The sequence below is a fragment of the Amia ocellicauda genome, chromosome 14, assembly GCF_036373705.1.
Source record: "Amia ocellicauda isolate fAmiCal2 chromosome 14, fAmiCal2.hap1, whole genome shotgun sequence".
Taxonomy (NCBI): Eukaryota; Metazoa; Chordata; class Actinopteri; order Amiiformes; family Amiidae; genus Amia; species Amia ocellicauda.
In genome coordinates, this window is record NC_089863.1 from 543,379 (window position 1) to 560,833 (window position 17,455).

General features: G+C 47.9%; 2 protein-coding genes across 2 annotated transcripts; both read right to left on the reverse strand.

The window, feature by feature from the left end:
- Positions 1–3,873: 3,873 nt before the first annotated feature.
- LOC136768184 (zona pellucida sperm-binding protein 3) lies at positions 3,874–8,446 on the reverse strand. The gene is made up of 9 exons (XM_066722256.1): positions 7,580–8,446; positions 7,078–7,181; positions 6,381–6,484; positions 5,920–6,094; positions 5,685–5,802; positions 5,380–5,471; positions 4,727–4,827; positions 4,350–4,481; positions 3,874–4,142 (listed from the first exon to the last, which is right to left on the reverse strand). Exons 1-9 carry the CDS (start codon positions 8,180–8,182, stop codon positions 3,994–3,996), a joined length of 1,578 nt encoding a protein of 525 aa, XP_066578353.1. The 5' UTR covers positions 8,183–8,446; the 3' UTR covers positions 3,874–3,993.
- Positions 8,447–8,872: 426 nt separating this feature from the next.
- LOC136768205 (sperm-egg fusion protein TMEM95) lies at positions 8,873–17,359 on the reverse strand. Its single transcript, XM_066722282.1, has 6 exons — positions 16,739–17,359; positions 16,474–16,530; positions 16,198–16,278; positions 10,295–10,315; positions 9,989–10,069; positions 8,873–9,507 (listed from the first exon to the last, which is right to left on the reverse strand). Exons 1-6 carry the CDS (start codon positions 16,935–16,937, stop codon positions 9,416–9,418), a joined length of 531 nt encoding a protein of 176 aa, XP_066578379.1. The 5' UTR covers positions 16,938–17,359; the 3' UTR covers positions 8,873–9,415.
- Between the last annotated feature and the right edge of the window lie 96 nt (positions 17,360–17,455).

Consider the following 17,455-nt stretch of genomic DNA (forward strand, 5'->3'; position numbering starts at 1 on the left):
AGACACATGCAGGGGTCTGTGTGTGGAGATTTATTGACACAGACACACAGTACAGGAACATTCATACACTACTCTAGAGAAGAGAAATAATATGAATGGTGAAAACAAATCTGAAGAACTGTGATTGAACTCCTAAAACCAAATACATGCATTGCGTACATTAAGGCATACAGTCAAAAGTTCACAGCTGGTTTAAGCAACAAAGTACATCATAGTGACATTTGAATTATTAGCTATTAACTACACCCACACTTTTTATTTATTTATTTGACACATTTGGCCATCTTAACATTTATCTAGTTTTTATTTTCCTCATTCGCAAGTCTTCTCGTTTCTCTCGCTCTTCTACTTCTGATGGTGTGAAGACCTCTTCGTGTGATTGGGGGGAGGGGTGTGCAGGGGAAGCTGTGAACAATGAAGGGCTCAGACTGTAGTGTATTATACTGTACTGCACTTTAGTGTATTACACTGTACTGCTCTGCAGTATATTACACTGTAGGCCTACTGTATTATACTGCACTGTACTGTACAATATTTGATTTCCCTCCATCTCCCTCAGGTACAATCTGAAAATTCAGTTTTCTCTGGCTGTCCACCTGCCCAAGGCCACCTGTGACAATCCCAACACCATCCACAACCTGCCCTGCTTCCAACAAGATGTCAACAACAACAACAACAACAATAACGACACCAACAACAACATTGTCAATGACAACGACAGGGAAGAGTGCCAAAACATTATCCAAATCACAAGAGAAATCTATTTGCAGGAAACTGTAGTTGCAGCCCGGCCCAAGATGGTTACTAAAAGCCAGAAGAATAAAGGGGAGGAGGATACCCATTCTGAGTACCGGCTGCTGTACAGTGGAGAGGGGCATGAGGTCAATCTGCAGCAGCGGTTCACACAACCCCAGGACCACTGCCTCATCTTCTTCACCCTCAACTCCCCCTGTCTGGAAGTATGTCTCAACAAAGACCACGAGAGGAGAATCGACCAGCATCTTGACGTGTTCACGCGCTACCCCAACGGATACAAGGCCTTTGTCTTCGAGAAGATCTATTACCAAGACACAGCTGATAAAAATAATACGAAGCCCAAAACTGAGACTGAGCGTCTAAACGCTTACCGTAAAATCTATAATATGGGTATTCCCTTCTACCAGTGCATCAATGGGGCCTGCACCAGCTGCTTCCAGGAGGAGAAGGTGCCATCGTGTTGTGTGCTGCTTTGAATGTTTTGTGGTTGTTTTTATTTTTACACTATTAATTTTGTTCTACATTTTTCTTTTGTGGTCTTGTATACGTTGTTTGAGCACTCGCTTGATTGATCTGTTTGGATTATTATTCACTTATTTAATTGGAATTGTTTTCACATGCTCTAATAAAGCAATTTAAGTTGCAGCGCGTACATTGGGTGAAGGAAAGACACCCACCTTAAGTTTGATCATTTGAAAGGTTCCGAGCAAGTTAAAGGGAGCAGAGAGGAGAATGAGAAAAGAGAACGCAGGGCGACAGGATCAGACAGACAGACAGACAGACAGACGGACAGAGAGAGACTTTTGACTTTTAAAAATCTTTTATTTAACAGCTAAACATCAAAATATACTTTTATTTTTTTTTAAAGAAAAATACCCCTGGTACATTTGTTAACCACTGTACCTGGTCACAAAAACATCACCAAATTCCCCCCACAGCACACACCCTCCCATTAACACACCACCTCTGCTGAAAACTATGTAAATCGTGCACAAGAGCATAAAATGCAAAATCAACCTTCACTCTAGAGACAATTAAAAAAACGCAGCATCACCACCACGTCACAAACACCGCAGCCCTGCAACTTGTTTTTCCTGGTCTTCCAAATGGCCAATTTAGCCTGTCCCAGTACAAAATTCAGAAAACCTGTTCTAAATCGGTGTTTGTGAGTGAATGATACAGAACATCGCCTCAGTGAAACGAACATCTACAGAATTAAAAAGATCCCCCAGAAAAAGAAAAAGTGGCACCAGCTGAGTACAATCCAAAAAAAGATGAACAATGGTCTCCTCAGAGCCACAGAAAACACAGTCCAGACCGTCATTGGAAGTCTCCTGAACGCTTGGGAAGGGGGGGCTTATACAATGTTCTCTATGCAGGAGCTGCATCCTCCACCGACTGGAGGCGCTCGCTCCAGCGAGAGATGGAGGCTGACTGGAGAGCAGAGGTGTGGAGCACCTTCACACTCAGCAAATACAGGGCCTGCCTGCCTACTGTACGGAACTGCAGATGTTGCAGCATCTCAGTGTAAAAAAAAAAAGGCTCCGATCTGTGCAAACAGCAGGAGCCACCAGGAAGGAGAGGCACACAAAACCCTGTGTGCCAGCACCCCCCTGCGGACAGCTCACAACACATCACCTCCCGCACTCTAGGAGAGAAAGAGGCCTGCGGCCGAGACAGAAGGCATTGCACCACTCTCAATGAGTGAATCCCCAGCTCTGCAGACAATTCTCCCCCCGTTTTGCAGCAGCCAGCCTCCAATCTCAACAAATCCCACAGCCTCAGCACCCTACTTCTTACAAAATTTGACAGCAATGCCCCTGAAAGAAACCCTGGATCAGGGAAGAGAGAAAAAAGATATCCATGATCAACCCTATCAAAGGCTTTTTCCTGATCAATGGAAAGAATCCCCATATCCAGTTTAAAAAGCTGACCAATAGTTAAAATGTCTCTAACCAAAAATATATTATCAGTTATCATCCTCCCAGGAATGTAGTACGATTGATCAGGCCACAGTATTAGACCCCAGTGCTCATATGATCCCCATGAGCGAACACGCGTTGGCCTGTCCATCCCCGCCACCATTCACCGAGTCAGATGCATCTCTTGCAGAAACGCCAGTCACTGCTCTCTGGTTTTTATTTGGTGATTTTTAATTTGTACTTTTAACTGTAATGTTTTTTGTGCGGATCCTGTGTGCGTCTATCCTGTTAAATGGTGAGCCTAGTGGTGGAACTCCCCTATTGAGATCTAGAGAATCTGTGATAGCCTAGGGAGAGTTGCGAGTTGAAAAATAAGGCTTTTAATAAGTTAATTGTACGGCTAACTCCCGTGCTGGTGTGGTCAGACTACATTTCACTGCCCAGCACTATATGTGCCACCACATCTGCACACCCCGTTCCACACGCAGGAATGTTTTGTTTGAGGTTTCTAGCATATTTCACATAAACTTTCCTTTCTCTGTACTTTGCTGAATATAAACATTGCCCAGCCCAGCTTTTAACTACACACCTTCACAACACAGCCAGCGCAGAGACACTGCGCCGCTGCTTGCCTCACTTGACTCACTTGACTCACACTGTACTCAGCTCTACTTCTTATTCATTTGACATCTCTGTCTTTCAATAAAGTCTTAATGCAGCATTGCTACAGGCTGTGTGGTCAGTGTGTGTTTCCTAGATTTTTTTTTTTTTTTTTTTTTTTTTTAAAGTATATCTCACTGTACAAAGGAACTAAAACTAATAACTGCACTGACTAGCAATACCCTGGATGACAATGTTAAATGTGCAAAAGATTAAAAGTTCAAATCAACAGTAAAGCGATAGAATTCCTCTCGGTTTTCTCTCTGTGGCACTAATAAAACTAGAGCAGTATGTGCTTTCTCCATGTGATCAGACGCGTCTCTCCGGACCAGAGACCCTGCTGGACTGGACTGTGTCTCTCGGGACCAGGGCGAAAATAGCAACCAAAAAATGCCACAAAATAATAAATATTTACACCCGTTTTCAAAGCATTTTTTAAAATTTATAAATTAGGGTCTTCACCACAGATATAATCACATTGCCACTATATTGGTGGCAGAAGGGAGAAAGACCAATGAAAAGATGAAATCACAGATAAAAATAAAAAACTTTATTAGTGCAAGATTGATTTCTGCAGTTGGAAGAGTTACTACTTGGGTCTTTTAACCCCACATTGCAACAGAGTCCAGTTCACAGGGCTCGGCGCTCGGAGACGTCAGTGGCAGCGCTTACTCCTGCTGCAGCCGGACAGGCCTGTGGGGGGGCAGCCGCAGCGACAGAGACAGACGACGCCCAGCAGGAGACACAGCGCACACACGGACGAGACGGACACCAGCAGCTGGGTCAGCTGCTCTCCGCTCAGACCTGCAAAACAGCACAGCGCTCAGGCCAGAATAACACCTCTGGGAACTTGTACAGCATAAGGAAACTAAGGGCCACATAGTGGGACAGAGGTTCTCCTCATTGCAACGGGTTTCCCTGTGTGGTTAAACAAACGACAGTCAAACCTCCCTGTAAATGATGCCTTATCACCACCCGTGTGGTTTATCCTGAGAGGGGTGAGACGCGTACCTGGCAGCGCAGCATCCTGCCCCAGTGAGGTGCGCTCCTCTCCCCCGAGACCCCCATCCACAGAGCGCCTGGAGCCCAGGACACGCAGGGGCCCGACAGTCACATCCCCCAGGAGCGCGCCGGGCTGCTGAGCTGCAGACAGAGAGGGTTGAGCAGACAGCAGTGAGAGGACGAGGAAATCCACATGCTCTTCACAAGCAGATCTAATCATTCCTTAAGAGCGATTCCTTTCCATTCATTAGCCTGTTATTTAATTAGTTACATGGTTTTAGGACCTTATGACTGAGGGAATCCTTTAATTCAAAAGTCACTGCCTATGAACACTGCAGTCTGAAAAGTTAACGGGTTGAGTTTAAGAGAGTGTAGTAGCGAGTTACTGTGCAGCAGAGCTGGGGTCCCCCGGCGCCTCCTCTCCGTCCCACACGCCCTGCGCTCACAGCAGCTGCACACAGCGTCATGGCCCTCCAGCTCCTCCCACCTGACACAGGGCACACGACATCACCTCAGACAGCACAGAGCACACGCTACGTGGGGACTTGATCCAAGTCTTCAAAATCATGAAAGGCATCGACCACATCAAACCAGAGGAGCTTTTCCAGATCAGCAGGGACACACGCACCCGGGGACACAAATGGAAATTGGACTTCAAGGCATTCAAGACCGAAAACGGGAGACTTCTTCACACAGAGAGGGGTCATAATCTGAATAAACTCCCCAGCGATGTGGCTGGAGAGACAATTTGGGAACATTCAAAAACAGACTGGATAGGATCCTTGATCACCGAGTTATTAATGGACACCAAACGAGCACGATGGGGCAGATGGTCTCCTATGGAGTGGACCCTTTATGTAGCACCTCACTCACAGCACAGAGCGCACAATGTACTGTCTACAGTTCCACGGCTTCACTACAGCAGTAGACCTGTAAAACATGCATTGAAGTCCGAGAACATATTGACAGTTTTGTGAAAGCAGGGATGAACACCAGCAGACTGCAGTCTGGGTTGGTGACCGGTCACGGATCAACTCGCCTCTCTTCAGAAGGATTGTACTGGCAGCTCTTGGTCCTCAGACTGGGGGGGTTCCCCTTCTTGACGACTCGGACGTGGCAGTGAATAAATATCTGGAAGATGCAGATGAATCACAGTAAGACAGACCGACTCCTTGCTTACCCCTCTCAACCCAATGTAACCAATCCAGACCCCCCTGGACGTCACCCACCCAAGAGAGCAAGCAGGATTCAGAAGTTGATCTAACAATGGACAGCACACAAACCCACCCCCCCTCCACACAAACTAGAAAGGTGCAGGTAGGATGGGATGGAGAGTTCTCTCACCTTGTCGGATGGGCTGTTTTCAAACTGGAAGGCTTTGATCTGGAACCTCAGCACTCGGTCTTGACGGGGCGCCACGAAGCGGGCCATGGAGTGCGTCAGCCTGCTGTCCACCAGACACCTGCAACCACACGGCACAGCTGGGCACAGCGCCATAGCACAGCTGGGCACAGGGAGGGTCTCCACCGAGGACGGACACCGAACAGGCAGCCTGGCGCGGGACGGGCCCCTCACTCACCCGTGGTCCTGGACGATGGCATAGCTGGGCTTGGACTCGGCACTCTTGCTGGTGGTGGCCACACAGCTGTCGATGTAGACTTTGAAATCCATGTGATCCTCGAGGTTCACCGACACCTGCAGACTGATGGTCTCTCCCAGGTAGAACACCGCCTTGGAGGCCGGCTTCCAGTCCTCTACACAGGGAGACAGATCAACGAGACGGCTGGGATTATGTGCCTCACGAGAGCGATGTACGACAGAGATAAACAGCCACAGCACTCCCGATCGATCACTCGGAGCAGCTTTCTGCACATCCGGCCCTCCAGGGCCAGGAGGTCAGTGGTCAACTGCAGCAGAAACCGCTCAGACCGCTCCACTTAAGTGAACAGTAACAAAACCGGGCAGAGGAAATGCAGCAGCACTCCGGACCACGATGAGCGGAGCGCTGTGGCACAGTGCGGACAAATCAGCCGTGCTGACCCGTCATCAACGCCAGAGAGAAGGAGAACTGGCTGCTGGAGAGGCGCTGGGGGGACACAGCGGCCCAGGTGGGCTTCACACTCAGGCTGGACAGGGTCTTCTCTCTACGGAAGAGAACCTCATGGTGAGAGAGGGGGAAAAAAAAAAAAAAAAAAAAAAACACCTCACAGTTTACAGCTCAACAAAGACAGCAACCACCTGGGCAGCAGCTCAACACAGCTGTGGACCCCAGGGACCCACCACGAAGAGACCACGGGCAATGTTCAGACTGTACAATGCGCTAGTTAGAGCTCATCTGGATACTGTGGACAGTTCTGGGCTCCTCACTTCAAGAAAGATATCGCTGCTCTAGAGGCAGTTCAGAGGAGAGCAACCAGACTTATTCCAGGTCTGAAGGGAAAGTCCTACTGAGAGACTGAGGACCTGAACCTTTTCACCCTGGAACAGAGGAGACTACGTGGGGACTTGATCCAAGTCTTCAAAATCATGAAAGGCATCGACCACATCAAACCAGAGGAGCTTTTCCAGATCAGCAGGGACACACGCACCCGGGACACAAATGGAAATTGGGCTTCAAGGCATTCAAGACAGAAAACAGGAGACACTTCTTCACACAGAGAGGCGTCACAATCTGAACAAACTCCCCAGCGATGTGGCCGAGGCAGGGTTTCAGCCATGCTCCTGGGCCTCCCCTCACCGTGCGTAATGGCAGTGCAGTGTGGCCACTCTGACTCGGTCCCCTCTGCCGCCCCGCGGTTGGAAGTACAGGCTGTTCTCGTAGATGAGCTCAGTGTCCGTGATCTGCAAGTCACAGCAGCCAGAGCATCTCTTAGTGGGACAGTATGGTGTGAAGAGCAGCACACACACGAGCACACAATTGTGGGGTTAGAGTAGGAAGTTAACAGGAGGAGACTTGTTAAAATAGCGTCATTCTATGGGAAACAGCCTTAAACCTGTTCAAGAGCGCCGAAACTGCATACGTTTTTCGTTTTAAATACACACTATGACAAGGACTTTGACCTTTGCGTCCCTTACACTCAATAGAAGTGCTGCTTTCAGTGTGTAAAGCGTGTGGCAACTGTCACGGTGCTACACCAGATGCAGACGGGCCATTTCCCACAGAACCGCGTACTGAGGTCGCATGTCGTCCTGCGGGGGCTCACGCGTGCACTGGACGGGTGGCGTGCTGTCCCACTCACGTTCCTGCCGCTGCCGCAGTCGTGCAGCCCGTACGTGAAGCTCAGGACCCGGGAGCGCTTCCCGTCCCTGCCGTTGCTGCTGCAGCCGCTGCCCAGAGTCAGATCCGAGGCCCGGAGCAGGGACCCCGGCCCGAACAAGTCCCGGTCCACCTCCACTCGCAGCTCCCGGTTGCCGCAGTGGATCCGCACGGCGCCCGAGTGGTCCTGGCCCGGCTCCAGCAGCTGGGGGGGGGAGCGCACAGCGTGCATCCGAGCCCGCCCTGCCTGGCCGGGGAGCCCCTGACGCGGCGCGGGTGTCGCCCTCTGTCCCGCGGAGGGCTCCGTGGGCGCCTCTCCAGGGTCGGGGGTCACAGCGGGTGGGCCTGCAACCCCCCTGGACACCGGCACGCTGGCGCCGCTCTGCAGGCGAAAGAAATCCAGCCGGCCGTGCGGGAGCTGCCGCGCCTGTCTGCGGGGCGAGTCCTGCCCGGGAGGCCCACAGGGGCCGCGGCTGTGCGGGGGAGCCGTGCGGGCGGAGAGGCTCTCCTCGGGCCCTGGCGCGGCTCCGGGGGCCCCGGCGGCGCTCACCACGAAGAGGAAAACGAAATGTCCAAGAAAATCCATACGAACAAGTAAGTTCTCTATTGTCGTAAAAATAAATTGGTTTAAGTTAAATATTTGAGTTTAATATGAGTGATATATTAAGACAACGTCTACTGATTACACAATAGAGTTTGTGCTGCCCGCTGCACCTCATTTTATACACTAATTAGTTAATTGCGTCAGGCTTCACAGCTGGGGTTCATTGCCCTTCAGGCTGGCGTGTCTCCCGCTGTCTGCACGACCGGACCGGACTGGTCATCGCGATCAGGAACGTGAAGCCCGGCTGACCCACTGGGTTCGGTCAGAGATTCGCTGGATCCGATAATCTCACATCATATCGCTTTGCACATTGCACTTTGCATTGCTCTTATGTTTTGAAGTCGCTTGGATAATGGTGTCTGCTAGAAAGAAATAATAATCATAATAATAATAATAATAATAATAATAATAATAATAATAATAATAATAACAGTAATGAATTAATGAAACCCTTCAAACCCCGTTTAGTTAACCGGACATTTCAGTTTCATGAATGCAGAAGTGTTAAATGAATGCTTTATTATAAACATACTCAAGCTCGTATTGTGTTCTGTGGTTGCCCTGTGAAGGGCGCTATACAAATAAAAACTGATTGATTGATTGATTAGCAGACACCATTGTAAAGGGCGACTTACACATGACAAATATGAGTACATGTTCTTGTGACCCGGATCGTGTGCAAATAAGCTTCAGCTAATATGTTTATTTGTATTAGGCTATTCTTCTTCCTGTTCTTCATAATAAAAATATAGATGTGTGTAGAAATATGTATATAACATTGTGTGGTATAACACAGCGCTCCTATATTACTCAATAGTCAAGCCAATGTTCAAATAAAACATTTTTATTATTCATACCTCCGGGACCTGTTGGGGTGAAAAAGACAAGACACAGCCATTACTGTAAGAAGCGATCCAGTTCAGACATTCATAAATCTACTGAGAGGCTGTTAATGAATCAGCCGAGGAGACTCTCTCTTCACCAGTGATGGCAAACGAAGCTCATATTTTGGGAAGTGGAGACAGACAGATGTGCTCAAACAAGAATAGTGATTGTGTTGAAGAGGCAACAGTGTTGGAGGACATGATTTTGCAACTGGACAAATGGTGTAATTTAAATATGTTTGTCCCTTTAATGGACTCATTAATTAGTTTACAGAGTGTCCCTTTAATGGACATCTCAATAACTCAGCGATGGACTCTGGGAGACATTGTCTTACTCAATGACACAGAACAGCAGCCCGATGAGGATGAGCGCCAGGCCGGTAAAGACTGCCCACTGCAGGCACTGCGCCAGAGACATTCTGCCTGCGGAGCACAGACACAGGGCAGTGAGAGGGGCCGCACAGACAGACAGACACAGGGCAGTGAGAGTGCCGAACAGGTAGACAGACAGAAAGGCACAGGGCATGAAGAGGGGCCGCACAGACAGACACACACAGGGCAGTGAGAGGGGCCGCACAGGCAGACAGGCACAGGGCAGCAAGAGGGGCTGCAGAGACAGACAGACAGGCACAGGGCAGCAAGAGGGGCTGCAGAGACAGACAGACAGGCACAGGGCAGTGAGAGGGGCCGCACAGACAGACAGACACAGGGCAGTGAGAGTGCCGAACAGATAGACAGACAGAAAGGCACAGGGCATGAAGAGGGGCCACACAGACAGACAGACATGGCACAGTGCAGTTCGCACTCAAATGGATATAATGGTAATGTCCAGAATGATGTAATGGCCTGGTAGTGGGGACGCTGGCTGCTCCAGAGGGCCTGTGTTCAGGGCAGTGTCAATCACCTGGGAAACACCGTGTGTAGGACCAGCAGGGCACCCTCTCACTGCGGCAGCTGCTGCAGTTCACTGCCGTCCCCACACCGCCTACAGCAGCACACAGCACAACACATGACAAAACACACCTCCTAGTAGAGGCAACTCCTTAACTGCACAGTACAGTACAGTATACTACAGTATAGTATAGTATAGTATAGTGAGTATAGTAGAATACTATAGTATTGTCAATGTATTTGGGATTTGTGTTTGAATGTGAAAAAGGGAGAAATATAGTTTTTCCGACAACAAAATCAAACAAGCTGATATACTCACGGCATTGTGGAGGGCACAGTGCTGTAAACACAAAAACACACACTATCAAAGACTCACAGTGCTGTAAACACACACACACACTGTGTCAAAGACTCACAGTGCTGTAAACACACACACACACTGTGTTAAAGACTCACAGTGCTGTAAACACACACACACACACTGTGTCAAAGACTCACAGTGCTGTAAACACACACACACACACTGTGTCACAGACTCACAGTGCTGTAAACACACACACACACACTATCAAAGACTCACAGTGCTGTAAACACACACACACACTGTGTCACAGACTCACAGTGCTGTAAACACACACACACACACTATCAAAGACTCACAGTGCTGTAAACACACACACACACTGTGTCAAAGACTCGCAGTGCTGTAAACACACACACACACTGTGTCAAAGACTCGCAGTGCTGTAAACACACACACACTGTGTCAGACTCACAGTGCTGTAAACACACACACACACACACACTGTGTTAAAGACTCACAGTGCTGTAAACACACACACACACACTGTGTTAAAGACTCACAGTGCTGTAAACACACACACACACACTGTGTTAAAGACTCGCAGTGCTGTAAACAAAAACACACACTATCAAAGACTCACAGTGCTGTAAACAAAAACACACACTATCAAAGACTCGCAGTGCTGTAAACACACACACACACACTGTGTTAAAGACTCACAGTGCTGTAAACACACACACACAGTGTTAAAGACTCGCAGTGCTGTAAACACACACACACTGTGTCAAAAACTCGCAGTGCTGTAAACACACACACACACTGTGTCAAAGACTCGCAGTGCTGTAAACACACACACACACTGTGTCAAAGACTCGCAGTGCTGTAAACACACACATACACTGTGTCAGACTCACAGTGCTGTAAACACACACACACACACTGTGTCAAAAACTCGCAGTGCTGTAAACACACACACACACACTGTGTCAAAGATTCGCAGTGCTGTAAACACACACACACACTATCAAAGACTCGCAGTGCTGTAAACACACACACACACACTGTGTCAAAAACTCGCAGTGCTGTAAACACACACACACACTGTGTCAAAGACTCGCAGTGCTGTAAACACACACACACACACTGTGTTAAAGACTCACAGTGCTGTAAACACACACACTATCAAAGACTCGCAGTGCTGTAAACACACACACACACACTGTGTCAAAGACTCGCAGTACTGTAAACACACACACACACACTGTGTTAAAGACTCACAGTGCTGTAAACACACACACTATCAAAGACTCACAGTGCTGTAAACACACACACACACTGTGTCAAAAACTCGCAGTGCTGTAAACACACACACACACACTGTGTTAAAGACTCGCAGTGCTGTAAACACACACACACACACTATCAAAGACTCGCAGTACTGTAAACACACACACACACACTATCAAAGACTCGCAGTGCTGTAAACACACACACACACACTGTGTTAAAGACTCACAGTGCTGTAAACACACACACACACTATCAAAGACTCACAGTACTGTAAACACACACACACACACTGTGTTAAAGACTCGCAGTGCTGTAAACACACACACACACACTATCAAAGACTCGCAGTGCTGTAAACACACACACACACACTGTGTTAAAGACTCGCAGTGCTGAAAACACACACACACACACTGTGTCAAAGACTCACAGTGCTGTAAACACACACACACATTGTGTCAAAGACTCGCAGTGCTGTAAACACACACACACACTGTGTTAAAGACTCGCAGTGCTGTAAACACACACACATACACTGTGTTAAAGACTCACAGTGCTGTAAACACACACACACACACTATCACAGACTCGTAGTGCTGTAAACACACACACACTGTGTCTAAGACTCGCAGTGCTGTAAACACACACACACACTGTGTTAAAGACTCACAGTGCTGTAAACACACACACACACACTATCAAAGACTCGCAGTGCTGTAAACACACACACACACTGTGTCAAAGACTCACAGTGCTGTAAACAAAAACACACACTATCAAAGACTCACAGTGCTGTAAACACACACACACTGTTTCAAAGACTCGCAGTGCTGTAAACACACACACACACACTGTGTCAAAGACTCACAGTGCTGTAAACACACACACACACACTATCACAGACTCGTAGTGCTGTAAACACACACACACACACTGTGTTAAAGACTCGCAGTGCTGTAAACACACACACACACACTATCAAAGACTCACAGTGCTGTAAACACACACACACACTATCAAAGACTCACAGTACTGTAAACACACACACACACACTATCAAAGACTCGCAGTGCTGTAAACACACACACACACACACACTATCAAAGACTCGCAGTGCTGTAAACACACACACACACACTGTGTTAAAGACTCGCAGTGCTGAAAACACACACACACACACTGTGTCAAAGACTCACAGTGCTGTAAACACACACACACATTGTGTCAAAGACTCGCAGTGCTGTAAACACACACACACACTGTGTTAAAGACTCGCAGTGCTGTAAACACACACACATACACTGTGTTAAAGACTCACAGTGCTGTAAACACACACACACTGTTTCAAAGACTCGCAGTGCTGTAAACACACACACACACACTGTGTCAAAGACTCACAGTGCTGTAAACACACACACACTGTGTTAAAGACTCACAGTGCTGTAAACACACACACACACACTGTGTCAAAGACTCACAGTGCTGTAAACACACACACACTGTGTCAGACTCAGTGCTGTAAACACACACACACTGTTTCAAAGACTCGCAGTGCTGTAAACACACACACACACTGTGTCAGACTCACAGTGCTGTAAACACTCACACACTGTGTCAAAGACTCACAGTGCTGTAAACACACACACACACTGTGTTAAAGACTCGCAGTGCTGTAAACAAAAACACACACTATCAAAGACTCACAGTGCTGTAAACACACACACACTGTTTCAAAGACTCGCAGTGCTGTAAACACACACACACACACTGTGTCAAAGACTCACAGTGCTGTAAACACACACACACTGTGTTAAAGACTCACAGTGCTGTAAACACACACACACACACTGTGTCAAAGACTCACAGTGCTGTAAACACACACACACTGTGTCAGACTCAGTGCTGTAAACACACACACACTGTTTCAAAGACTCGCAGTGCTGTAAACACACACACACACTGTGTCAGACTCACAGTGCTGTAAACACTCACACACTGTGTCAAAGACTCGCAGTGCTGTAAACACACACACACACACTGTGTCAAAGACTCGCAGTGCTGTAAACACACACTCACACACTGTCAAAGACTCACAGTGCTGTAAACACACAAACACTGTGTTAAAGACTCACAGTGCTGTAAACACACACACACACACTGTGTTAAAGACTCACAGTGCTGTAAACACACACACACACACACACTGTGTTAAAGACTCGCAGTGCTGTAAACACACACACATACACTGTGTTAAAGACTCGCAGTGCTGTAAACACACACACACACACTGTGTTAAAGACTCGCAGTGCTGTAAACACACACACATACACTGTTAAAGACTCACAGTGCTGTAAACACACACACACACACACACACACTATCAAAGACTCGCAGTGCTGTAAACACACACACACACACACTGTGTCTAAGACTCGCAGTGCTGTAAACACACACACACACTGTGTTAAAGACTCACAGTGCTGTAAACACACACACACACTGTGTCAAAGACTCGCAGTGCTGTAAACACACACACACTGTGTTAAAGACTCACAGTGCTGTAAACACACACACACACTGTGTCAAAGACTCGCAGTGCTGTAAACACACACACACACTGTGTCAGACTCACAGTGCTGTAAACACACACACACTGTTTCAAAGACTCGCAGTGCTGTAAACACACACACACACTATCAAAGACTCACAGTACTGTAAACACACACACACACACTATCAAAGACTCGCAGTGCTGTAAACACACACACACACACACACTATCAAAGACTCGCAGTGCTGTAAACACACACACACACACTGTGTTAAAGACTCGCAGTGCTGAAAACACACACACACACACTGTGTCAAAGACTCACAGTGCTGTAAACACACACACACATTGTGTCAAAGACTCGCAGTGCTGTAAACACACACACACACTGTGTTAAAGACTCGCAGTGCTGTAAACACACACACATACACTGTGTTAAAGACTCACAGTGCTGTAAACACACACACACTGTTTCAAAGACTCGCAGTGCTGTAAACACACACACACACACTGTGTCAAAGACTCACAGTGCTGTAAACACACACACACTGTGTTAAAGACTCACAGTGCTGTAAACACACACACACACACTGTGTCAAAGACTCACAGTGCTGTAAACACACACACACTGTGTCAGACTCAGTGCTGTAAACACACACACACTGTTTCAAAGACTCGCAGTGCTGTAAACACACACACACACTGTGTCAGACTCACAGTGCTGTAAACACTCACACACTGTGTCAAAGACTCACAGTGCTGTAAACACACACACACACTGTGTTAAAGACTCGCAGTGCTGTAAACAAAAACACACACTATCAAAGACTCACAGTGCTGTAAACACACACACACTGTTTCAAAGACTCGCAGTGCTGTAAACACACACACACACACTGTGTCAAAGACTCACAGTGCTGTAAACACACACACACTGTGTTAAAGACTCACAGTGCTGTAAACACACACACACACACTGTGTCAAAGACTCACAGTGCTGTAAACACACACACACTGTTTCAAAGACTCGCAGTGCTGTAAACACACACACACACTGTGTTAAAGACTCACAGTGCTGTAAACACACACACACACTGTGTCAAAGACTCGCAGTGCTGTAAACACACACACACTGTGTTAAAGACTCACAGTGCTGTAAACACACACACACACACACACTGTGTTAAAGACTCGCAGTGCTGTAAACACACACACATACACTGTGTTAAAGACTCGCAGTGCTGTAAACACACACACACACACTGTGTTAAAGACTCGCAGTGCTGTAAACACACACACATACACTGTTAAAGACTCACAGTGCTGTAAACACACACACACACACACACACACTATCAAAGACTCGCAGTGCTGTAAACACACACACACACACTGTGTCTAAGACTCGCAGTGCTGTAAACACACACACACACTGTGTTAAAGACTCACAGTGCTGTAAACACACACACACACTGTGTCAAAGACTCGCAGTGCTGTAAACACACACACACTGTGTTAAAGACTCACAGTGCTGTAAACACACACACACACTGTGTCAAAGACTCGCAGTGCTGTAAACACACACACACACTGTGTCAGACTCACAGTGCTGTAAACACACACACACTGTTTCAAAGACTCGCAGTGCTGTAAACACACACACACACACTGTGTTAAAGACTCACAGTGCTGTAAACACACACACACACTGTGTCAAAGACTCACAGTGCTGTAAACACACACACACTGTGTTAAAGACTCACAGTGCTGTAAACACACATACACTGTGTTAAAGACTCACAGTGCTGTAAACACACACACACTGTTTCAAAGTCTCGCAGTGCTGTAAACACACACACACTGTGTCAAAGACTCGCAGTGCTGTAAACACACACACACACACTGTGTTAAAGACTCACAGTGCTGTAAACACACACACACACAACACCCTATCGTTAGCAGTAGCAGCAGTAGTAGTATGAGTAGCAGAAGTAGTGTCCTATACAACCTATAGAATCAGAACAGGTTGTGTAGTGACTGTGGCCAGGCCCGGTTCCCATCCGCAGTCCCGGCTCACCTTCTTGAGTGAACTGGGGCAGCTGGGCCTCGAACAGCCAGTCCCAGTAGCGGGGCAGGAGCTCAGTGCTCCCGTTACTCTCTGCAGAGAAGAATCATTATTATCATCAGCGCAATGTCGTTTTTAAAGCCTATGTAAACTGTTTCTGTGTAAGTCTGTGCAACAGGAAGGGACAGGCCCTGTGCTGGAGGTGGAACTGTAATAAAAAGCCTGTTCTGTAAGGCGAGGTGTATATTCCCCGATGTGGCCCCGCATCTCTGTGGCCCCTTGACTCACCCAGCTCTCGCAAAACACGGTCCACTCCCTCTGTCAGCTGGTCTACTCTGGCCTGGGCTGAAACACACAGGCTGAACTGAGGAAACACCACCAACATGGGGAGGAAGAAGAGGGAAGAGGGAGTGGAAGAGGAAGAGGGAGAGGAAGAAGAAAGGGAAGAGGGAGAGGAAGAAGAGGAAGTAGGAGAGGGTGAGGAAGAGGAAAGGGAAGATGGAGAGGGAGAGGGAGACGGAGAAGCAGCGGGGTGGGCACCTAAAGAGCTCACCTAAAGCGAAGGGCTGCAGGTGGCGGACGGCGCTGTATCGGGAGCAGTCCTGCGGCCGGTGCGACTCCAGGTACCGCAGGCAGAGCAGCTCGACCCGTGTCCGAATATTTGTCTCGGTCGGCCCGCAGAACACGCAGCCCGCCGCCGGCCCGCCCGCCCCGCACAGCAGGGCCAGAGCCAGCAGCGCACAGACCCGCATCTGACACCCTTACAGTGTCGCCTCCGACACCCTGAGTGTCGCCTCAGACACCCTTACAGTGTCGCCTCAGACACCCTTACAGTGTCGCCTCCGACACCCTGAGTGTCGCCTCAGACACCCTTACAGTGTCGCCTCCGACACCCTGAGTGTCGCCTCAGACACCCTTACAGTGTCGCCTCAGACACCCTTACAGTGTCGCCTCCGACACCCTGAGTGTCGCCTCAGACACCCTTACAGCGTGGCATCCTGTCACCACGCAACTGCGCTGCGTCAGGGCTGCTACTGTTATGATTTGATAGTAGTGTAGTAGTAATAGTAGTAGTAATAGTAGTATTGCTGTTTTTTGTTGTTGTTGTTATCACTACGATTATTATTATTATTATTATTATTATTGTTGTTGTTGTTGTTGTTATCATAATTAGTATCTTCATCATCATCTTTCTTCTTATTATTATTATTATTATTATTGTATGTGCAGTGCGCGCTGTGGACGTCTCAAGTGTCACTTTAAACCAGTC